Source organism: Vanellus vanellus (genome assembly GCF_965231255.1).
Source record: "Vanellus vanellus genome assembly, contig: HAP1_SCAFFOLD_411, whole genome shotgun sequence".
In the NCBI taxonomy this organism is placed as follows: Eukaryota; Metazoa; Chordata; class Aves; order Charadriiformes; family Charadriidae; genus Vanellus; species Vanellus vanellus.
Window position 1 is genome coordinate 23,743 of NW_028126635.1, and position 24,899 is coordinate 48,641.

At 41.7% G+C, this 24,899-nt stretch overlaps 1 protein-coding gene across 1 annotated transcript in view; it reads right to left on the reverse strand.

The window, feature by feature from the left end:
• Window positions 1-24,899, reverse strand: part of LOC309684877 (maltase-glucoamylase-like) — a gene marked incomplete at its 5' end in the record, with an annotated part of 59,208 nt that overhangs the window by 8,359 nt on the left and 25,950 nt on the right. Inside the window, 17 exons of the mRNA XM_082500722.1 lie at window positions 319-452; window positions 5,571-5,709; window positions 6,709-6,793; window positions 7,887-8,021; window positions 8,388-8,450; window positions 8,858-8,965; window positions 9,093-9,221; window positions 9,727-9,852; window positions 10,034-10,146; window positions 10,255-10,351; window positions 13,743-13,911; window positions 15,697-15,851; window positions 16,413-16,625; window positions 18,176-18,325; window positions 20,323-20,493; window positions 22,275-22,324; window positions 24,644-24,732. Coding sequence (XP_082356848.1) covers window positions 319-452; window positions 5,571-5,709; window positions 6,709-6,793; window positions 7,887-8,021; window positions 8,388-8,450; window positions 8,858-8,965; window positions 9,093-9,221; window positions 9,727-9,852; window positions 10,034-10,146; window positions 10,255-10,351; window positions 13,743-13,911; window positions 15,697-15,851; window positions 16,413-16,625; window positions 18,176-18,325; window positions 20,323-20,493; window positions 22,275-22,324; window positions 24,644-24,732 — 2,126 coding nt within the window. The remainder of the gene's footprint in view (window positions 1-318; window positions 453-5,570; window positions 5,710-6,708; window positions 6,794-7,886; window positions 8,022-8,387; window positions 8,451-8,857; window positions 8,966-9,092; window positions 9,222-9,726; window positions 9,853-10,033; window positions 10,147-10,254; window positions 10,352-13,742; window positions 13,912-15,696; window positions 15,852-16,412; window positions 16,626-18,175; window positions 18,326-20,322; window positions 20,494-22,274; window positions 22,325-24,643; window positions 24,733-24,899) is intronic.

Consider the following 24,899-nt stretch of genomic DNA (forward strand, 5'->3'; position numbering starts at 1 on the left):
GAGAAAAAACAAAGAATTTCCAGAATTCCCCCAGGAAAGGTGGTTCTTAAGAAGCAAAGCGGCAGATTTCAGGCACCGGGGGAGAGGATGATGGGAAAACGACGGGGGATGAATTTGAGGACAACGCGGTGCTCAAACCCACGCAATCAAACCCAATTCCGGTAGAAGACTTTCTTAAGGGGTGATAAGGAGAAAAAAAAAAAAGAGGTCAAGAAGAAATTGGCTGTAAATTCCGATTGCTCAACTGAGTAGACCGTTATCAGGGAGGAAACCGAGAAGAACCGTGGACTAAATCGGTCATAGGTTGCGTCGGCGTACCGATGATGGATTTATCAAGCTGATGCCAGGCCGCCGTGTTGTCCCCCAACCAATGTCCCGACCATTTTCCGCTGCTGGGATAGGTCGAACGGGTGACGACGATCCCTCGCTCCTTTGTGAGATTCCGCAAAGCGCTGGGATTGCATGTGGGAGTAGAAACCAACGGGATGAGAACTAAGATCACCGTGAAAGGTCTTACACGCGACTCCAAAATTAAAAATTAACGGTTTATATCTCTGCAGGAAAGCGCTGCTGTGCTGTCCGTGTGAGCACAAGCAGCCGTAAAGCCAACCGAGATGTGGGTTTTATTGGAATTCTCTATGACCCACACATGGGGTCGGTTCTCCTGAATACCTTTATCCACGACCTGGATGAGGGGATGGAGCGCACCCTCCGTAAGTTCGCAGACGACACCAAGTTGGGTGGGAGTGTCGACCTGCTTGAGGGTAGGATGGCTCTGCAGAGGGATCTGGACAGTCCGGATGGATGGGCCGAGGTCAATGGCGTGAGGTTCAACAAGGCCAAGTGATGGGTCCTGCACTTGGGGCACACCAACCCCACAGATTTTAGAGGCGTGGGGAAGAGTGGCGGAAAAGGACCTGGGGGTGTCGGTGGACAGACGGCTAAATATGAGCCCACAGTGTGCCCAGGTGGCCAAGAAGGCCCACAGCATCCTGGCTTGTATCAGAAATAGTGTGGCCAGCAGGACTTGGGCAGTGATCGTCCCCCTGTACTCGGCACCGGTGAGACCCCACCTCGAGTGCTGTGTTGAGTTTTTGGGCCCCTCACTACAAGAAAGACATTGAGGTGTTGGAGCGGGTCCAGAGAAGGGCAACGAAGCCGGTGAGGGGTCTGGAGGAGAAGTCTGATGAGGAGCTGCTGAGGGAACTGGGGTTCTTCAGCCTGGAGAAGAGGAGGCTGAGGGGAGACCTTCTCGCTCTCTACAACTCCCTGAAAGGAGGGGGTAGCGAGGGGGGGGTTGGTCTCTTCTCCCAAGGAACAAGTGATAGGAGGAGAGGAAACGGCCTCAGGTTACATCAGAGAAGGTTCATCAGAAAAAAGTTCTTCCCGGAAAGGGTTGTCAAGCGCTGGCACAGGCCGCCCAGAGGAGTGGTAGTGTCACCATCTCTGGAGGCGTTTAACAGAGGGGCGGACGTGGTGCTGAGGGACACGGGTCAGTGGTGGGTTTGGCAGTGTCGGGTTGACGGTTGGACTTGTTGATCTCAAAGGTCCCTTCCAACCGTGAGAAGTATGCGATTCTGCGATTTTATGATTCCCTCTGCAGAAATTAAGAGTCAACCGCCTCGCAGTTAGAAAACGACCTGGCAAAGCAGGGAGGGGCGAAATTAAGGATTTCCGGTTAAGGTTAACGACTTTATGGGAGAAGAGAAGTGTCGCCCCACTCACAGGTTTTAAGGGTTACGTGATCCGGTCGAGGGCGTGTTGGTCTGTGACCGCAAGAGCGGAAAATTTGCAGCAACGGTGAAAAAAAAAAAAATGATCCTAAGGCAATTCAGACCAAAACGATAATTAGGGAGGGAGAAACACAACGACTGCGAATATTAGACCTGTCAGCATCGCGTGGGTTGCCGAAAGGCTGTTGAACAAAAAAAAATGTGTAATTATTGCAAAGTATACAACCAGACTAACGGAGCGTAATTACTAGAAACTAGACTAATGGAGCGCAAGAATTTCTTCCGAGATAACGAAGATGTCTTCCGCTCTCTTTTATTTCTCCGCATTTTATTATCCTGAGATAAGGGAGGTAAGGCAAAGGATCGTGTTATAATGATATCATATATGATGGTATATAATGGTAAAATAGTGTGATAAACGATACTATCCAATATAATAAAGTTTCTTTTAAAACAGAAGAAAATCTTTCTTAACAGGGCCAATGATAATATTCCCCTTCGTGTTCAATTGCTGCCTACTTACAATAAAAAAATTCCTTTAGATTTGGCTAATAAATAAAAATAAAAATAAAAATAAAAATAAAAATAAAAATAAAAATAAAAATAAAAATAATAACAATAATAAAAATAATAATGATAATAATAAAAATAAAATAAAAATACTAATTAAAAATAATAATTAGAATAATAATAATTAAAATAATGATAATTAAAATAATGATAATTAAAATAATAATAAGAAGAAGAATAAAAATAATGAGAATGAGAATGAGATTAAGATTAAGATTAAGATTAAGAATAAGAATAAGAATAAGAATAAGAATAAGAATAAGAATAAGAATAAGATTAAGATTAAGATTAAGATTAAGATTAAGAATAAGAATAAGAATAAGAATAAGAATAAGAATAAGAATAAGAATAAGATTAAGATTAAGATTAAGATTAAGATTAAGATTAAGATTAAGATTAAGAATAAGAATAAGAATAAGAATAAGAATAAGAATAAGAATAAGAATAAGAATAAGATTAAGATTAAGATTAAGAATAAGATTAAGATTAAGATTAAGATTAAGATTAAGATTAAGATTAAGAATAAGAATAAGAATAAGATTAAGATTAAGATTAAGATTAAGATTAAGAATAAGATTAAGAATAAGATTAAGATTAAGATTAAGAATAAGAATAAGAATAAGAATAAGAATAAGAATAAGAATAAGAATAAGATTAAGATTAAGATTAAGATTAAGATTAAGATTAAGAATAAGAATAAGAATAAGAATAAGAATAAGAATAAGAATAAGAATAAGATTAAGATTAAGATTAAGATTAAGATTAAGATTAAGATTAAGAATAAGAATAAGAATAAGAATAAGATTAAGATTAAGAATAAGAATAAGAATAAGAATAAGATTAAGATTAAGATTAAGAATAAGAATAAGAATAAGAATAAGAATAAGAATAAGATTAAGATTAAGATTAAGATTAAGATTAAGAATAAGAATAAGAATAAGAATAAGAATAAGATTAAGATTAAGATTAAGATTAAGATTAAGAATAAGATTAAGATTAAGATTAAGAATAAGAATAAGAATAAGAATAAGATTAAGATTAAGATTAAGAATAAGAATAAGAATAAGAATAAGAATAAGAATAAGAATAAGAATAAGAATAAGAATAAGAATAAGAATAAGAATATTTCCTTCCTGTCTTCTCAGCAATACTGTGAATGTCTCGACTCCAAGTGACGCAACGGCACGCTGCTGAATGTAACATCCCCTCGGATAAACCCTTCTTTTAATGGAATAGAAATGTTACCGGGGGGGGTAATGTGGCGGAGATCTACAAAGGAAAGCAGTTCCTTTCTTGCTCGTTAAACCAGAAATGCACCATTGGTTAATTATCGTTGCATCAGAAGTTATGAAAAATCGGCTACAATACGATTCGGTAGGAAATACGTCATAAAATTTGTCTTGGAACTGAGAAAACAATTTCTTGGGAGGAAAACCTAGGCAGGCGATTGACGTTTCAGAAGTCAGTTTTCCCTTTTCAGCACCATTTTATTAATCTTAATGATGTTCACTTAAGAATGTCTGTACTGTGACCTACGTTTTAAAATCTATATTCATTTTCCCTCCCTTGAGGGAAGGCCAAAAGAAGATCGACCTCAGAAATAAAACATATGAGCAGAGAAATGGGTGGCAACAAAAATTTTCCGGGCGCTCGAATTAGTCTGAGCGCTTGAGATTATCGTCGACTAATAATCGGCTCAACAAGGGCGAGTGGGGGGTACTGCATCTGGGGAGGAATAACCCCCTCCACCAGTAGAGGTTGGGGGTTGACCTGCTGGAGAGCAGCTCTGTGGAAAGGGACCTGGGAGTCCTGGTGGCCAACAGGATGCCCACGAGCCAGCAGTGTGCCCTGGTGGCCAAGGCGGCCAACGGCCTCCTGGGGGGCATCAAGCAGAGCGTGGCCAGCAGGTGGAGGGAGGTCATCCCTGGAGATGGAGAGCAGCTCTGGAGAGCAGCTCTGTGGAAAGGGACCTGGGAGTCCTGGTGGCCAACAGGATGCCCACGAGCCAGCAGTGTGCCCTGGTGGCCAAGGCGGCCAACGGCCTCCTGGGGGGCATCAAGCAGAGCGTGGCCAGCAGGTGGAGGGAGGTCATCCCTGGAGATGGAGAGCAGCTCTGGAGAGCAGCTCTGTGGAAAGGGACCTGGGAATCCTGGTGGCCAACAGGATGCCCACGAGCCAGCAGTGTGCCCTGGTGGCCAAGGTGGCCAACGGCATCCTGGGAGGCATCAAGCAGAGTGTGGCCAGCAGGTGGAGGGAGGTCATCCCTGGAGATGGAGAGCAGCTCTGGAGAGCAGCTCTGTGGAAAGGGACCTGGGAGTCCTGGTGGCCAACAGGATGCCCACGAGCCAGCAGTGTGCCCTGGTGGCCAACACGGCCAACGGCATCCTGGGGGGCATCAAGCAGAGCGTGGCCAGCAGGTGGAGGGAGGTCATCCTCCCCCTCTGCTCTGCCCCGGGGAGGCCTCATCTGGAGCGCTGTGTCCAGTTCAGGGTTCCCCGGGTCAAGAAGGAGAGGGAACTGCTGGAGAGGGTCCAGCAAAGGGCTACGGAGATGATGAGGGGATTGGAACATCTCTCCTATGAGGAAGGACTGAGGGACGTGGGGGCTTTTTAGTCTGGAGAAGAGAAGATTGAGGGGGGATCTTATCAACGCTGATCAATCCCCAAAGGGCGGGTGCCGGGGAGGTGGGACCAGTGGTGCCCAGTGACGGGACAAGAGGGAACGGGCACAAACGCGACCATGGGAAGTTCCATCTTAACATGAGGAGGAACTTCTTTCCTTTGGGGGTGGCACAGCACTGACACAGCTGCCCAGAGAGGTTGTGGAGTCTCCCCCTCTGGAGCCATTCCAAACCCGCCTGGAGGTGTCCTGTGCCACTGCTGGAGGTGCCCCTGCTCTGGCAGGGGGTGGGACTGGGGGAGCTCCAGAGGGCCCTTCCAGCCCTGACCAGTCCGAGATTCTGGGATTGCTTTGTATTGATCAATCAAAGCGTTCAGAACTGTTCTCTGTTGTGTTTTGTAAGGCACGTTTTTGGGGTGGGATTTTTGGGTGGGATTACTCAGATTTTTCTGAATCGAAGAACTGAAGCTCTTCGGGTGAAAAGAAGAATCATGAGGAAATAAAATGATTCGGGGTGAATAAACTCCCGAAACATTTCGGCACCCGAACGCAGACATTGGCTAATAATGTGCAATGTGTTTTGGAAAGAATGGGGGGGGTAAAAAAAAAAAAAAAAAAAAAAAACAAACCAAAAAAAAAGCCACTTACTCGAGCGTAGGTTTTGTTTGTGACCATCCGTAAAGGTTGTGGACATCGTAGTGTCTGACGGGAGAACCATCTGGGAGGTATTGTTGGCCTTCCATGCACAGCGTTTTGAAAGCCAGTCCCTCTGATCTGAACCCTAACTCTGTGGGAAAGGGAGTGAAGACACGCGGATTTTAACACTTCGCGTCCAGTAAGAATTTTAATGAGTTATTTTTTGGTTTGTTTTCAAATTTGCATAATCTCCATTGGTGTTCACTGCCTTTTAAGTGGGTTTTTTTGGGGGGGCTCATTTCTTTCCTTTTCATTAAAAAGTCATTTTAGGTTTTCTGAGGTTGGGTCTCGGAGACTTGGGAAATGCTGAATTTTGATTTGATAAATTCCGGAAGTTCTGAAATTCCTCATCCTGTGTAAGTATCCGAGTCCTCAAAAGCAGCAGTAACTCAGTTAGAGCCGCTCTTCCAGGATCAAAGAGTAAAAGAATACATCCTAACGCAGAAAATATTGCAAACCTTCGTAAATACCACCGTATCGGCCACATAGAAAACTTTGGGGGCGAAATTCCGTTTCTGAATACTCTGAGAAATGATATTTAAACACGTGAGGAAGCAGCAGAAGTATTCCAATAAAGCATTAGTGAGTTACGGCCAATTAGGACTACTCTACACCAGCACTCAAGTAAAGCCCTGCTAAGAAGAGGGGAGTATTTCAAGACCATTCCTCAAATGAGGCCTCCGAATTTTATGAATAATTACGTCTAATCAGAGGCGGCACAAGGAGATTTTTGCGAGGTGTAGTCATTAATTACATTTTTCATGGGGCAAAATTATGCCAAACCCTGAAAGCCACATCCTTGACCGCGCGCGAAGTAAATTCCCTGTAGAAAATAGATACCAAAATCCAGCCCCCAAAAAAAAATAAAAAAAAAAATAAAAAAATCTTAACTTTCAGAAGTGCCACGAGGTCATTGTTCTCCCCAACAGAGACGGAAGTTAAGAGCGTTGATCGTCTCCGAGAGTTGGGTGACTTTCTCTTGGGGCTACCAAATTTCAGGCAGTTACGCCACACGTAGCGTACAAGAAGTTCTATACGAACCAGAGCGACCCAAAATATTGAAATTGTTTACAGCAGCCATCAGACTTACGGGGTACGTACGGTGGAAAGTTCAGCTCTTGGTTTCTACAGCCGCTGACGGAGCCGTGAACAAAGCTTGAAGGTTCGTTCATGTCCTGAAAGCCCAAAGCAGAATGCCGCGTGAAGGAATTTCTCTTAAATTCGGAGAAATTAGTTCCTCTCGGCTATTTTAGCTCGTGCCCCTCACTGACCGAGTAAATGGAACAAACAGGAAAAATCCTCAGATTTTTTCAGAACCGCCCGTTGCGTTGACTTTTTTTTTTTTTTTTTTTTTTTTTTTTTTAAAACCAGTATAAAACAACGGTTCAACAGAGAAATTTTTCCCGTGAGCAATTCCCTTCGTAGAGAGGTTGGGATTATCTCATTTCCCGGAGGGTAAAGCATCAAATTCAGAGAGATTAACTGTAAGCAGAGGCTTCAGGTTTAAGAACTTATTTATCGGTCATATTTCCCGCAAAGGGAAGGGGGGTTGGTTTTTTTGGGGTTTTTTTTTTGGTTTTTTTTTTGTTTTCCTTTGTGTAAAATTGAAACCGATAAAGACAACAGAGCTACAGATCTGCAAATTACTAAAATCTCTGAATTTCGTAACGGCGGCTCCCGTCCTCGGTGCCCGTGGTCTTCTGGTTGCAGCAGTACACCAGAGCTGGCGTATGGGGGCGGGGGGGGGGGGAAAACCAAAACCAAACAAATATTTTGCTGGGTTTCTAGATGTTTTGGGGGGTTCGCTAGGAATATATTAGTTTTTAAGAGATTCTACAGCCGTTGCAAGTCCACTTCATTTAAGAAGCGAGCCAAATCTCGTTTTGCCTCACGGAAGTAAGAATGGTATAAATAATGGTCTCTCGTGGAGGGGGAAGGGGGGGAGGACAAAAAAAAAAAAGACTTTAGGAAGTTTTAGAAGAACACCACCACTGCAAAAGAGCCATCAGGTGGGTCAAAAGTAAATACCGAGGATCCGAGAAAGGAACGTTTGTCGACAGGCAAAATAAAAGAAGAAATAACGTTGACAAGAAGGATTTTTCAATTTCAGCGGACGGTTCCTGATATTTAGCGTTAAGCGCCCGCATCCCTCCTCCCTCGGCGGCGTCAGAACATCGGTGGGTTTTGAGGTGCTGAGAAGCAACCTGAGGCTGCAAAGCTGCAGAAAAATCTCTTTTTTTTTTTTTTTTTTTTTTTTTTAACGCTTACGATCCACAGGCCATCAAACTTCAAGCTTCTCGATGCGTTGTGCGGATTGTTGTAGACTTCAGCGATTTCTCTCGTCCACCATTCGGTTGTGGAATTGCGGAAGAAATCTGGAAAAGCTACGTGCGCTCGGTAGAGCTGGAAAAGCGGTAGAAATAATAATAAAAAGAAAGAAAGAAAGAAAGAAAGAGACCCCGGACTGAAAGTAACGCACTGCTAAAATGTTGGAATGGGTTCTTAAATAATTCATGGGTTCGCTACAGTTTTTAGATGTTCTGGCAGAAAGGCTCTACGCTTTCTGCAACTCACACTGATGTTACTTAGGGGTTGGTTTTTTTTTTTTTTTTTCGATGTTCTGGTGGGGAAAAAAAAAAAAAAAATGGTTACTTTCTGCATGCGACTTCTCAGGTTGACGTTTATCAACCGGTTCACTGCTACAATCCGTAACGGATTTGCTGCTTCCTCTCTACGTGTGTCAATCCCCCCAAAAATAGCAACATTTACCTTCACCTGGGTGTCCCAGTCCAGCGTGTCATTAACTTCTACGTTGGGAAGATCCGGCCAGACCTGGTAGGAGGAAGGAGATTTTAAAAGAATCAAATTCAACCGGATTTTTTTTTTTTTTTTTTAAATAATAATAAAAAGAAAGAAAGAAAGAAAGAGACCCCGGACTGAAAGTAACGCACTGCTAAAATGTTGGAATGGGTTCTTAAATAATTCATGGGTTCGCTACAGTTTTTAGATGTTCTGGCAGAAAGAATTTTTTTTAAAAAAAAAAAAAATAAGTATTAACAGCGATAAAGCTTCGCTGCTGCGTATTCCGACGGCAACGCAAACTGAAGACATTTCCATTTGTAGCACTCAACGCGTCAACCAAATATGGGAACGGACGGGTTGTTTGAAGTCTTCTCCCCAACGTCTAACCTGGCATGATGCTTATTTGGATAAAATAATCGGCTTTTTAAGAACGGTACCTTTGCATAGATAATGTCATTGGTGTCGGGCCATTTTATGAAGACATCCTTCTCCAAACCTCTCGTGAAGGCGAGGTAATCGGTTTCGTTACCAGATATGGCTGGATCCTAAGATTAAAGGGGATGCAATTTTACTTCCACGTCGAAAAAGCAAATAAATGCAGAAATGTCGTTTCAATGCATTCCGTGTTCTGCAATGAGATGCTGTAATTTAAAAGCGGAATCCAACACTCACCAGGATGAGGATAAACCTCATTCCTTCACTTCGGATTTTATCAATTAGAGCCGGTAATCCAGCGAAACGTGGGTTCAGGGTGAAGTCCAGTTGCCGTTCCATGTAATCAATATCTGCATACTGGACGTCCTACAGTTCACACCAAAAAAAATAAAATAAGATAAAATAAATAAAAAGAAAAGAAAGTGCTTTTTTTTTAGTTATTTCCTGAGTGACATCGTTCATATGTCCGTATGTATAAATATATGTCGATATACACATTGTCTGCGTACACGTTACTGCACTCCGTCCAGCAACAAGGGAACCAGTCGCTCCGTACAGAAACAATTTGAGGTTAATTAGCTGTAAAACGAAAGCCATGCCTAATCGAGGTATAATTTGCTTAGGTCTAAAGCTTTTGCAACTTTTCCAAAAAAAACCCACGCCAAAAAATAGCTTTCTCAGCACAGGGCAACGTATAGTGCGAATAAATCACGGAAATCACAAAGTTGCTTTCTTTCCTTTCCTCGTAAAGCGCGTGGGAAAGTTGAACGATGGCGTTAATCACAGCGTTTCTTTTACTGTTTTAAATTAGGCAACACCCCGAAGCCAGAAATCCGAGCGCCGTCGCACGCTTTAATGACTCTCAACGTACATAGGGTATCATGGCCGCTCTCATGTCGTCCACCAAATTGACGATTTCGGTGTCATTTTCATATCCGTAGCGGCATAACTGGAATCCCAGCGCCCAGTAGGGTGGCATGACTGGTCGCCCGACCAGCTAAAAATGAAAACGCAAATAATGAAAGCAGAACGAAACGAAAGAAAACCAAATTTTGAAAGTTTCAAAAAGCACAGCACACCGAACAACCAAGCAAGAAAGAAAAAAAACAAAAAAAAAAAAACAAAAAAAAAAAACACCGCTACCCAAACACTTTGAATTTGCAATAGGAGAATCGTACCCCGGTGTATTCCTGCACGACGAGCTCCGGTGTTGGACCCAAAACCATGTAAAAGTCCAGAATTCCCCCAGTTGTGCGATAGGTCAGGGCGGGCGTGGGCTGGAAGGTCACATCTGAAAAACACAGGCGGTGCGTGAAGGCAAAAACCGACCGTTGAAGTAAAACACGTTGAGAAAATACAGTGAATTTTCTCTCTTCTTTTTTTTTTTTTTTTTTTTTACCCATTGCGTTGCTGTTAAGCAAGAGAACTCCGTGGGCATTGCCATCTTCTTCCAGACCCATGTAGAACGGCTGGAAACCGTAGGAATTCAACTTGTACTGCGAAAGAAATTAAGTATTTGACAGAATCCCAGAATTCCGGACTGGTCAGGGCTGGAAGGGCCCTCTGGAGCTCCCCCAATCCCACCCCCCGCCAGAGCAGGGGCACCTCCAGCAGTGGCGCAGGACACGTCCAGGCGGGTTTGGAATGGCTCCAGAGTGGGAGACTCCCCCAGTGCTCTGCCGCCCGCACGGGAGAGAAGTCCCTCCTCAGGTTGAGATGGAACTTCCCATGGTCACGTTTGTGCCCGTTCCCTCTTGTCCCGTCACTGGGCATCACTGGAAAAAGACTGGTCCCACCTCCCCGGCACCCGCCCTTTGGGGATTAATCAGCGTTGATAAGATCCCCCCTCAATCTTCTCTTCTCCAGACTAAAAAGCCCCCACGTCCCTCAGTCCTTCCTCATAGGAGAGATGTTCCAATCCCCTCATCATCTCCGTAGCCCTTTGCTGGACCCTCTCCAGCAGTTCCCTCTCCTTCTTGACCCAGAGTGCCCCAAACTGGACACAGCGCTCCCGATGTGGCCTCCCCGGGGCAGAGCAGAGGGGGAGGATGACCTCCCTCCACCTGCTGGCCACGCTCTGCTTGATGCCCCCCAGGATGCCGTTGGCCGCCTTGGCCACCAGGGCACACTGCTGGCTCGTGGGCATCCTGTTGGCCACCAGGACTCCCAGGTCCCTTTCCACAGAGCTGCTCTCCAGAGCTGCTCTCCATCTCCAGGGATGACCTCCCTCCCCCTGCTGGCCACGCTCTGCTTGATGCCTCCCAGGATGCCGTTGGCCGCCTTGGCCACCAGGGCACACTGCTGGCTCGTGGGCATCCTGTTGGCCACCAGGACTCCCAGGTCCCTTTCCACAGAGCTGCTCTCCAGAGCTGCTCTCCATCTCCAGGGATGACCTCCCTCCACCTGCTGGCCACGCTCTGCTTGATGCCCCCCAGGATGCCGTTGGCCACCTTGGCCACCAGGGCACACTGCTGGCTCGTGGGCATCCTGTTGGCCACCAGGACTCCCAGGTCCCTTTCCACAGAGCTGCTCTCCAGAGCTGCTCTCCATCTCCAGGGATGACCTCCCTCCACCTGCTGGCCACGCTCTGCTTGATGCCCCCCAGGATGCCGTTGGCCGCCTTGGCCACCAGGGCACACTGCTGGCTCGTGGGCATCCTGTTGGCCACCAGGACTCCCAGGTCCCTTTCCACAGAGCTGCTCTCCAGAGCTGCTCTCCATCTCCAGGGATGACCTCCCTCCACCTGCTGGCCACGCTCTGCTTGATGCCCCCCAGGATGCCGTTGGCCGCCTTGGCCACCAGGGCACACTGCTGGCTCGTGGGCATCCTGTTGGCCACCAGGACTCCCAGGTCCCTTTCCACAGAGCTGCTCTCCATCTCCAGGGATGACCTCCCTCCACCTGCTGGCCACGCTCTGCTTGATGCCCCCCAGGAGGCCGTTGGCCGCCTTGGCCACCAGGGCACACTGCTGGCTCGTGGGCATCCTGTTGGCCACCAGGATTCCCAGGTCCCTTTCCACAGAGCTGCTCTCCAGCAGGTCAACCCCCAACCTCTACTGGTGGAGGGGGTTATTCCTCCCCAGATGCAGTACCCCCCACTCGCCCTTGTTGAACTTCATGAGGTTCCTCTCCGCCCAACTCTCCAGCCTGGCCAGGTCACGCTGAATGGTGGCACAGCCTTCCGGCGTGTCAGCCACCCCTCCCAGTGTTGTGTCATCAGCCAACTCACTGATGGTACACTCTATGGCTTCATCATCGATGAATATATTGAACAGGATCAGACCCAGTACTGACCCCTGAGGGACACCCCTCGTTACTGACCTCCAACCAGACTCTGCGCCACTAACCACAACCCTCTGAGCTCCGTCTGTCAGCCCGTTAGATGTCTTTCTATTGGAAAGACATCGCAACCAGTCGGTTATTTGCGTCTACCAATAAATTATCCATTAAAAACAAGAAGGTTCATAAACGCTCCGAGACGCAACTGTCCGCTATGCAACAAAGAACGTTGCCTATTGGACATCCAACGGTAAACGTTGACCAGGAGCGACGATTTTCAGCTTCAAACTGGTCAATCGGTTCCCGATTGCGTAAGGCAGGGAGGGAAGGAAACATAGGTTTAGGTTTCAAAACTGCGAATATGACATCGCTTCCCTAGGAGAAGACTTTCTCTTCTTTTCAAATATTTCCCAGTAGTCTTTATCATCAGGACAAGTCGGTGACTTTCTCTCCTTTTTCATTTACTCGAAATGTTTCAAGTTTTCAACTTGTAGCTATAATAAGGCACCACTATTGCGTGACCGATCCTTTGCAAATTGCCAATATTTGTGTTCTGCGGAAAAAAAAAAAAAAACAAAACAACCAACCCGATACGGGGGTGTGCTGAAAGGTAAAATTTTTTCATTTGACTCTGTAAGTCCTTCTGGAATCCCAAAGTTGGAGAACTTTGCCTAGGTCTGACCCAGGAGGAAAGATCACAGAATCATAGAATAGTTTGGGTTGGAAGAGACACTTCTAGTCATGTAGGGACATCCAGTGCCACCCCCCTGCCCTGGGCAGGGCCACCTCCCCCCAGCCCAGGTTGCTCCAAGCCCCGTCCAACCTGGCCTTGACCACCTCCAGGGATGGAGCATCTACCACCTCTCTGGGCAACCTGTTCCAGGGGCTCACCGCCCTCACAGCCAAGAATTCCTTCCCGATATCTCATCTCAATCTCCCCTCTTTCAGTGTCAAACCATTCCCCCTCGTCCCACGGCTCCCCTCCCTGATCCAGAGTCCCTCCCCAGCTCTCCTGGAGCCCCTTTAGGCACTGGAAGGGGTTCTGAGGTCTCCCCGGAGCCTTCTCTTCTCCAGGCTGACCCCCCCATACCTCTCCCAGCCTGTCCTCCCAGCAGAGGGGCTCCAGCCCTCCCAGCATCTCCGGGGCCTCCTCTGGTCCCGCTCCGACAGCTCCGTGTCCTTCTGCTGTGGGGACCTCCTGAGCCGGAGGCGGCACTTCGGGGGGGGTCTCCCCAGAGCAGAGCGCAGCAGAGGGGCACAATATCCCCCTCCCCCCACCTCGCCCTGCTGGCCACAATTCTTCTGATGCAGCCCAGGATGGCGGTGGCTTTCTGGGCCACCAGCGCACATCGTCGGCTGACGGTGAGCTTCTCACCCACCAACACCTCCAGGTCCTTCTCCTAGGGGATGTTCTCCATCCCTTCTCCACCCAGCCTTTACGGGTAGCAGGGGTTGCCCCAGCCCATCTGCGCAGGATTGGGTATCTCCATAGCCAATCAAGACGGGTTGATAGAAAGCAAAAAGCAGAAATTCCAGGAGGGGAAAAAAAAAAAAAAAAAAAAAGGCAAAATCGGGATTTTCTTCCACACCCCCCCTCCCCCCAACTTACTCCAGGAGGCTGATCCCTGGAGAACATTCCCCAAGTGTGCCAGTTCATGTCATGTCGAAACGTCAGGTGCTCAGTTTCCCCAAATCCGTACAAATATTGGGATGGCAAACGGGTAGAAATCTGAATGAACAGGTCGCTGAAGGTGAAAGTCGGTAGCTGAGAATCCCAACTGAAACAGAGGAAAACAAACCAAAACGACAAGAATTGGAGCGCCGGGCAGAGCTGGCGGTCAACCCTTTCTCTTTTTTTCTCCAAAATTCTCAATATTCACAAAATTTCGAATAAAGCTGTTACGGTTATCAAGAAAACTTAAACAACATCAGGAGGTTTTTTTCAGAGTTTAACATGGGGGTATTTTTGCAGATTACGCTGAAACATTAGGTGCAAATCGGGTTTTTTTCGTTTTCTGTTAGAAATTGAGTCAGAATCTGATAACGTTCTTCCAATGACGGCTGTAGGCACGGGAGGCTGAATTATGGAACGAATAACTTATTCCGGTTGGCAAAAAGGAACTCAACTTGCAATGAAATTTGGATTACTTTAAAGAATGGGGGGGGGAAAAACAAACAAACAAACAAAAAAACTAAATAAAACAGAACACACCGCAATCAAAAAGAGCGAGACAAAAAAAAAAAACCAAAAAAACACAAGCAGACAGACACACAAAACTTACAAACAATGCTAAGGAAAATATTCCAAAGTGTAGAAAATTGTTGTGCCTCCCAAATACACGGGAACTGCACCAAAACCGGTGTTTGGAAAGGTCTAGAGCTTTGCGCTCGAAGGTGATCAGTTTGGTTTGAAGAACCCACAACGGTTTCTTGTGGTTTAGACAATTATTCTTTCACCCGATGACCCCTCCCCACCCGGGAAAAGAAATGGGGAAAAGGCAAGGAAACCTGAAGGTTGAAAATATAAACCGATTTAACAGAATGATTAACGTCAACAGCGCTAAAGAACCGATATTCATCCCGACACCGATACAGAATACGCAAAGATTATCCTCGGCCCGTTCTATCCGTAGGGAGCAGTGCGCTCCCAGCAGCGGACGGCAAATGTGGGACACTGTCAGCGCTTCGGCTTCGGGAGGAAAGGAAGGTCTCAGGGCTCCGGTACGGGGGGGCACGAAGTTCTCAGGATGGCGGCCGTCGCGGGCGAGAGAGAACTTGGCAGCAAATTTTCTAATTTATAGTCAATGTGACGTTGATGGTATGAACTAACCAACTTGGGTCAAGTGTTGGGGTCTCGCTCCTCCTCCTCATCCCCGCCCCCGGCGAGCTCGAAAACGCTGAGACCTTGAGACCCGCACAGCACAGCTGGCCAGAAAGTAAGTATTTTAAAAATTCGGATACTGGAGTCCTCGAAAAGTGCAATTTTCCCTAGCGCTGGAACAGTCCTTACCGAAAAGTAAAATTACTGAAAGAATAATTAATCCCGTGTCACTCAAACCAGGACAACGCCGCGGAGGACTTTTAACCGGTATCGAAGTACGAGGCGGCAGGAAAACACCCCAGCCAATTTGGGGGAAAACAAAACAAAAAATAAAAAATAAGGTCTTGTCGAGGATGACCGTCGTCATCCTTCCTCTGGGTTAATATCCTCATATTTACGTAAAGGTCAAGAGACCGCCGCAGGAATTTAGTATTGGACAGATGGAGTCGTTTAATGGGACGGAGAGGAAAATTTTAGAGCAGTCTGGACGATAAAATGTTTCAGGAGGAAAAGAAGGGAAAGGAAAAGGTGGAAGAGAAGAAAGAAAAAGGGGAGGGGAGGGAATAATGAAAAGAAAAAAAAAAAGAAAGAAATTAAATTAAGTGTAAAAGATAAAAGAAAAAATTCATTAACAAGCTGAGATGAAGAAACAAACCAAAAAATTCAATTAAAAAATGGAATCAGTAAAACAAAATAATAAAAAAAAAAAAAAACAAAACGCGAGGAAATGAGCGTGGCTTACATCACCGTCCCCGTGCTTCTGCGTCGCACCTGGATGCCGAAGGGTTTCTTTTGAACCACCACGTTGTAAAGTTGACCCGAGGATGTGCTTTCGGGGGACTTGGGGAGATTTAGCGGTACCGGCACCTCGTATCTTTCATTTGCATAATCATAAATCTATGCATGGAAAATTAATTCATTTCGGTGTACGTGGAATACACATAAATTAGCAAGTTACATTTCAAACATTCCAGGTAAAAATAGCAGCTCCGAGTCGGGGGCAGAGAATCGTTTGATTTTTACCGATTTACTGAATTACTTGAAACGCATCAGTGAATTTGCTGAGATAAGCGCTTTCTTTCCAGACGTATTTCTCAAATTCCTTCAAAACGTTGGGGGTTGGGAAATAAAGAGCCCTGAGGTTTTATTTAGGACCGGGAATGACTCCTTTAATTATTTAAACATATTGATTTCGGTGCGTTTTTATGCACGGTAAACGCATTGCACGTTTTCGGTTGAATTTTTAGCCAGCTTTAAGAGATTTCTCTTCCGATTTTCTCTATCATATAAATCGCTGTGCGTTGATTCAAGACTAAGAGTAATAAAAGCTATTTGGTTACGAGGAGAAAATTTTGGACGAGCGATCCACCCAAGACAAAATGATCTAGAAACGGTATTCCGGGAAATAACGTTATTTCGAACAAGCCCAACGATAAAAATTCCGCAATTCCACCTTACCTTGAATTGCAGCAGATGGTGGTTGTGATATATCACCTCCAGGCGAAGGGTACTGATGGGTAACGTCGATTTCTCGTAGGTTCTGAGGTTGGTCTTCTTGAGGGTGAGGTTGGCCGTCACACCCGATGACGTGTATTTCACATCGGTAACGGAATAACCGTTGTCGGTGGTGGTGTAGTAGCAGTACGGAGCGCCGGAAGCGGAGGTATCTTCCTACGGATGGACACATGAGGAGGGAATTAATTATTCAATCGCCCACTTTTTTTTAATTTTTTTTATTAATTTCTTTAGAAGCAAGAATTCCAAAACTCCTTTTTTTTTTTTTAACCGGCTGACTCCTCCCTGTAGAATTTTGGCCACAACTTCATGCTGTTATTAAACAATAAAGAAGCAGTGCCGAACCCACCAAGCTCGAGGCTATTTTAAACATAACTGCTTATTTCGAGGTTGTTCGGTCCTGTCTGTCTCGTGACAAAGTGACGATGATTTAACGTACCCTCCATCTGTGGCATTCGCCTCGACCCTACCAAAAAAAAAATAAAATAAAGTAAAATAAAATAAAATAAAATAAAATAAAATAAAATAAAATAAAATAAAATAATAAAATAATAAAATAAAATAAAATAAAAAATAAAATAAAAAATAAAACAAAAAATAAAATAAAAAATAAAACAAATTAAATAAAATTAAAAAAAAAAAAATAAAATAAAAAATAAAATAAAATAAAAAATAAAATAAAATAAAAAATAAAATAAAATAAAATAATAAAATAAAATATAAAATAAAATAAAAAAATAAAATAAAATAAAATAAATAAAATAAAATAAAATAAAATAAAAAATAAAATAAAATAAAATAAAAAATAAAATAAAATAAAATAAAATATAAAATAAAAAAAATAAAATAAAATAAAATAAAATATAAAATAAAAAAAATAAAATAAAATAAAATAAAATAAAAAAATAAAATAAAATTAAAAAATAAAATAAAATATAAAATAAAATAAAATAAAAAATAAAATAAAATAAAATAAAATAAAATAAAATAAAATAAAATAAAATAAAATAAAATAAAAATAGACCTTGACGTCTCAATGATCTCAGCCTATTTTGGACACCTTCAGGAGGATGTGCCTAAAATTCCTGAGCGATATCTGCCGAGAGCTCTCCATCAGCTTTGACGTTTCTTCGCTTCTACAAATTCTCTTTCCCGTTGGGAATTGCGGTTTCCCTGTCGGATATCTCCCGCTGGCAAAGGGAGAAACTTGCCGTTTCTTCGCTAATTGCGTATCAATTCTTCTGAAGTGGGACGCGTTGATGTTGGTTACCGCGTCATCGTCCCACCTCGGAATAACACCGATTTTTTGCCTCTCTGTTTGTACCTCATCTTTATTCCTAACGGATATTTGTTGGTTTTGTTTTTTTTTTTTTTTTTTTTTAATTGTTCCTCACCAATATTTGATTTTTTTATAATCCTAATATTATTCGTTCCCACCTTTTAAAAAAAAAAAAAAAAAATACCAGCTCTTTCCCCCTATTTCTCACATCCTTCGGAAGACCGGAAGTTGTTGAAAACGATTCTCGTTTCAACAAACTGCTTCTACTTTTAGGTCTCCGGACGGAAGGGCAAATGAGACCGTTTCTTTTTGTTGGGGAAAAAAAAAAAAAAAAACAATACAAAAAAAATAAAGTCGGCATTCTTAACACGCTTTTTCCCAATTTGGGTTGGAAATTTTGGTTTTGGGTTTTTTTTTTTTTGCTTACGGCCCAGACACAGCCCAGCTGTTCGCATTTTTCCTTGGACGCGTTCGGACCGGGATGACAATCGTATTTTTCGTTGGTGCTGATTGGTAGAGTCCACCTCAACGAGTACGATTGTCCCAGTTCCAGCTGGAGCCCTTGCACGAGAGCAACCTACAAATAGCACGCGACAAACCGTTATTAAATTTCAGCTTTTCGGAGAATTCAAAACTTGGCAACTCGGGCCAAACCTCCCCCCCCCCCCTCCCCTTTTTTTTTTTTTTTTTTTTTTTTTTTTTTTAAACAAATTCGCGCCTCCGTAATTCCAGCGCAGGAGATCTGATGCCGCAAATCCCGCGGGGGGTGGGGAGGAGGTAAGCGCGCAGCTCTTTCCTTGTTTTTAAATTCAAATGTAAGTGGTTAAAAATAAATAAATAAATAAATAAATAAATAGAATAATAATAATAATAATAATAATAATAATAATAATAATAATAATAATAATAATAACAATAATAATAGTGTATTAATAATAATATAATAATAATATTAATAATATTATTAATAGTAATATAATAATATTAATAATGATATTATAATAATATTAATAATATTAATAATATTATAATAATAATATAATAATAATACTATTATAATAATGATATATTATTAATAATGTATTAATAATAATATTATAATAATATTATTAATAATATTATTAATAGTAATATAATAATATTAATAATAATAATAATAGTATAATGATAATATTAATAATATAATAATAATAATGATAAGTTAATGATAATAATAAAATATTAATAATAATATTCTAATAATATTACTAATAATATTATTAATGATAATATAATAATATTAATAATATTATTATAATAATCATATCAATAATATTAATAATAATAATAATGATAATAATAATAATAATAATAATAATAATAATAATAATAATACGAACGTTCTTTCCCCTCCTACAATATCAGCTGCGAAAGCCGAAAGCTGTTCCTCCCTTCATAAATTGTAGGTAACCGCATAAATCAGTGCCAAATTAAAACACGCCACAGGCAACGTCTGAGGGCAAAGCGGGAGACCCACACAATTTTTAACATATTCTAATAATAATGATGACAATGTTACTCTGATGGGATATAACACAACGGTCGTTTTTAGTAAAATACATCGCACATACTGTGGCATTTACCATCCTACGGAACCCTCTCCTTGACCATAGCTAAAACACAGGTGGCACCTTCCCCTTTTCACAGCCTCACACAACGGTTTAGGTCAGAATGGACCTTGAAGACCATCCAGTTCCACCCCCCTGCCCCGGGCAGGGCCACCTCCCCCACAGCCCAGGTTGCTCCAAGCTCCGTCCAACCCAACCTTGAACCCCTCCAGGGATGGGGCAGCCACAGCTTCTCGGGGCAACCTGCGCCGGGGGCTGACCGCCCTCGCAGTCAAAAATTCCTTCCTAACATCTCATCTCCATCTCCCCTCTTCCGGTTTGAAGCCGTTCCCCCACATCCTCTCACCCCACGCCCTTGTAAAAAGTCCCTTTCCAGTTCTCCTGGAGCCCCTTTAGGCACTGGAAGGGGCTCTGAGGTCTCCCCGGAGCCTTCTCTTCTCCGGGCTGAACCCCCCCCCCCCAAACTCTCTCAGCCTCTCCTCATAGGAGAAGTGCTCCAGGCCTCTGGTCATCCTCGTGGTTCTCCTCTGGCCCCGCTCCAGCAGGTCCATGTCTTTCCTACGTTGGAGACTCCAGAGCTGGAGGCAGTACTCCAGGTGGAGGTCTCACGAGAGCGGAGCAGAGGGGCAGAATCACTTCCTTTGACCTGTCGGCCACGTTTCTTCTGGATACGGTTGACCTTCTGGCCAACATTGCCGGCTCAGGTTGAGCTTCTCATCCATCGATCAACACCCCCAGGTCCTTCTCCTCAGGGCTGCTCTCCCGCCCAGCCTGGAGTTGTGCTTGGGATTGTCCCCCCCCCCCAGACGGAAGACCTCGCACTTGGCCTGGTTGAACTTCATGAGGTTGGCACGGGCCCACCTCTCCAGCCTGTCCAGGTCCCTCTGGGTGGCATCCCTCCCCTCCGGCGCGTCTACCTCGCCACACAGCTCGGTTTCGTGGGCAAAGGTTTTGGATTTTTATTTACCTTATCCGCAGGATTATAGGTGATGTTAAGAGAAGAATTTTGCACAGCGTTGTTGTGCAACACAGTGACGGACGCCGGTTCCTGGGGCAATCCCAAGATTTTGACTTCTTCAAACATCAGGTTGTTCGGGTCGGTGTAGTTGTTGTTCGTGACGTTCATTTGCAGAACGTTCTGAGGAACGACGACAGAGTTGCATTGAGCGGCCAAAATGTCTCCTGATTTCGAGTGGCAAGCAACTTTTTTTTTTTTCTATTTTATGTATATGTCATATAATATTATATTCTATGTTATATATTCTATGTTATATATTCTATGTTATATATTCTATGTTATATATTATATATTATATAGTGTACTATATAGTATTATGTATTATGCATTATGTATTATGTAATGTATTATATTATATATATGTTATATGTTATGTATTGTATATTGTATAATGTATATTTTATATTATATATTGTATAATGTATATTTTATATTATATATTGTATATTTTATATTATATATTATATATTATATATTATATATTATATATTATATATTTTATATTTTATATTTTATATTATATATTTTATATTTTATATTATATATTTTATATTATATATTTTATATTTTATATTTTATATTATATATTTTATATTATATAATATATAATATAAAATTTTATATTATATATTATATATTATGTTGTATTATGTATTATGTATTATGTATTATATTATATGTTATATGCTATGTGTTATATGTTATGTATTGTATATTGTATAATGTATATTATATATTATATATTATATATTATATATTATGTAGTATTATGTATTATGTATTATGTATTATGTATTATGTATTATGTATTATATTATACGTTATGTGTTATACGTTATGTGTTATACGTTATGTGTTATACGTTATGTGTTATACGTTATGTGTTATATGTTATGTATTATGTATTATGTATTATATTATATGTTATATGTTATACGTTATGTGTTATACGTTATGTGTTATACGTTATGTGTTATATGTTATGTATTATGTATTATATTATATGTTATATGTTATATGTTATGTGTTATATGTTATGTATTTTATAATGTATAATGTATATTATATATTATATATTGTCTATTGTGTATTGTATATTATACATATATAATATTATACATATATAATATTATACACATTCTATATGTATAATATACAATATGCAATAGTATATATACAATATTGTACAATATATAGTATATATTATATATTGTATCTAGTTATAAATATATAATTAAAATTATATTTAACTTAATTATATTAAATAAGTATATATTATAAATACATAATACATATTATATAATGATGCATAATATCATATAGTAATATACAATTATTATTATCTATTATATCTTTATCATAAAATATATTATATATTATATATTATACATTGTATATTATACGTTGTATATTATATATTGTATGTTGTATATTGCATATTGTCTATTGTATACTCCATATTCTATATTGGATAACGCATAATGCACATTGCATAACATATGCGTTTTTCTGCGCGTTGTATACGTTTCTGCCTTCGGCGGGTAACACACGTACGCGTTCAACACGGGCGCTTTTCTTGAGCCGGAAAAGCCGCGCTCTGTTCCGTTACGTTTACTAACAGCGGATGAGTCCGACCTCTCGAGCTGTGCCAAGGGCCGGGGAGGGAAATTAAAAGCTATTAAAAATAATTAGGGGAAGAGAAGACAAATGTCCTATTTCCATCTTGGCCGAGTGACAAGACTTTGAAATGGCACCTCTTAAACTTGACCAAATAATTCATATTTCAGTAATCGTTTTAGGAAAATAGTGGGGGGATGAGTGGGGGGAGGAATATCCATAGGAAGTGTTACCGACTAAAAATTGGAATTAAAATTAGATCCTTTAAAAACCGGGATACTTACATTGGAAACTTTGAAATTATAGAAAATGTAGGTTTTCTTCTCAACAGTACCTAAAATGCGGAGAAAGACATTTCAGTCGCGGGGCGGAGTGAGACAGCATTAGAAAAGGAAAGCGAAAAGACCAAAAAAAAAAAAAAAAAGCGCTAATTATTATTATTATCATCATCATCATTATTATTATTATTATCATTATTATCATCATCATCATTATTATTATTATTATCATCATCATTATTATTATTATTATTATCATCATCATCATTACGCTTACCTTTGAAAGTTACCCCCTCCCCCGGACGGCTGCGGGACAAACTGCAACAATTTACGAAATCCCAATAATTTTTTGAAGAAAAAATTTCCAATCGTTTGCCGAATCGACCGATATTTCTCCGTTTTCCTTAAAAATCCCCATTTTTGGCGGCGTAGTCTTTGGCAAGTTCACAAGTCGCCTAGCGAGTCGTGACGTTGTTTGCGGCTGGGGGGTGGCAGAAAGCGGCCTGACCTGCCCATTTCGTTACGCGAATTTCTTTTGATTTATAATATAATAATAATAATAAAAAAAAAAAAAAATCGATATTCAGGCCAAATAGGGGCCGGTTTAGTCCAGATTTTTGCTGTATTTTAATATTTTGACTTCTGCTGCTCTCTAAGAAACTTCTCCTCTTTAACCTACGTTTTACGGCCGTAGAGCTAAACAAAGCTTAAATATTTTCCCGCCTTTTTTTTTTTTTTTTTTTTAAAAAAAAAAGTTTCTCGTGAACGGGAGACAAAAAGATACGGATTAGAGAATTTCAGGTCCGCCTGAAATTCAGTAGCATTAAGAGGAACATCCCAGAAAACAAAGCCCTTCGCTCTTCGTATTACAGCTGTTTGCGAATATAGAGATAAATTCCATCCGCTGAAAGTAACAACCGCCGCCATCCCATAATAATATAGTGGCAATAGAGTGATAATATAGTAGCGATATACTACTAATAATATAGTAATAATAACGCAAAAATCATCCGCTTTCAGTACAAGTTGGAGTGGTTTATACAACGTCTTCCAAAAAAAAAAACCAAAAAAACCCAAAAACCACAAAAAAATAAAAAAAAAAAAAACCAAAACCTTTCGGAATAACCGTTTAAACCTCTTTCCCGCCTTTTCGAGAAAAGACGCGTTGAACGTTGGACGAAGGCTTCAAAAAGCAGCCGGAGGATTGAAGGAGTTATTCGGGTGCCTCCCCCGAAGCCTTAAAAAGATTTTAGAAAACTCGAGGTCCTTCATTCCCCAAAAATACCTTCACCTCAAAATGCAAATTAAAAAAAAAAAAAAAAAAAAAATCGGAGTGTTTTGTTGCTTTCCCTCGCTCGGGAATTTTTCCCCTCGCTCGGGAATTACCTCTGCTTTTCTCAGGCGCAGCTGTATTCCGAAGGCATTCGTTTTTCACCATAAAGAAAACAAATTTGGCCTAAAATTCACGTTTTTGGTTTTTTTTTTTTTTCCTTTAAAAAATAATAAAAAAATTAAAAGGAGGGAAAATGTTTGATAGAAAAAAAAAAAAAAACTTGGGAGTTGAGTAGTCCCGATCCCCGTTCACGGCACGAAGTTGTGGGGCTTTCGCCTGATTATTATATCCCCCCCCAAAAAAATAATAAGTTTTCCAACAGCCATTAACGAAAAGCGAAAGGGGGGGAAAGACAACGGGGTGTTATCTCGTCGGATTTGCGGAGGCACTGTGGTAACCAAACGCCTTAAATTTGGGGTTCGGTACCCCGACTTTTGAGTTAACGGCATTTCTGCCGATTTCCCAGAGAATTCAATTAAATCTGAAGCGTTCAGTAACCGCACGAGTTTTTTCGTCTTGAACCGAACCTTCTCGTGAACTTTGAACCGAACCTTCTCGTGAACTTTGAACCGAACCTTCTCGTGAACTTTGAACTGAACCTTCTCGTGAACTTTGAACCGAACCTTCTCGTGAACTTTGAACCGAACCTTCTCGTGAACTACGGGTTGTGTGCGTTCTTGTACCCGTGGAAACACTTTGGGGCGCACAACAGAAAGAACGTCAGTTGTGACAGTGTGGTTTCCCGCTTGGCGGCGGCTTTACGCTTCGCCAAATCCGAACAAGAAAAAGAAAATTCAAAAAAATTCGGACGACCGCCTTTTTTTTTTGTTGTTGTTCCACTCGACGGTGGGGAAAGTAGTAATAGCCTCTTACGCATTTCAAATGTTTATCTTTTTTTAAAATTTAAAACATTTCATTCCCCCCCCCCCCCCCAAAAAAAAAAAAAATTGGGTTTTTTTTTTTATTATTTTTAAATTAATTTTCAAATTTTAATATTTCGGTCGCTGTGGGTAATTCGCTACGACAACCCACGCAGGCTCACCTGTCGATTCTCCGTCATCCCAGAATAGTTCCCCGACTGCCTCGTTGTTGTCATCCAGCGCAATGATGAGTCCCATCGGATTCTTACGGCTGTAGGAAAAAAAAAAAAAAAAAAAAAATTCAACCCCGTGATTTTAGATGTATAATGAATATTTCGGCAGTCTTTAATGTTCACGTTAAGGGTATGGCATCCAACGGGGTTTCAAAGCGTTGAGAGTTGTCTTGCGTCAATCCTTGGCTGTCCAAGGTTTTGACGT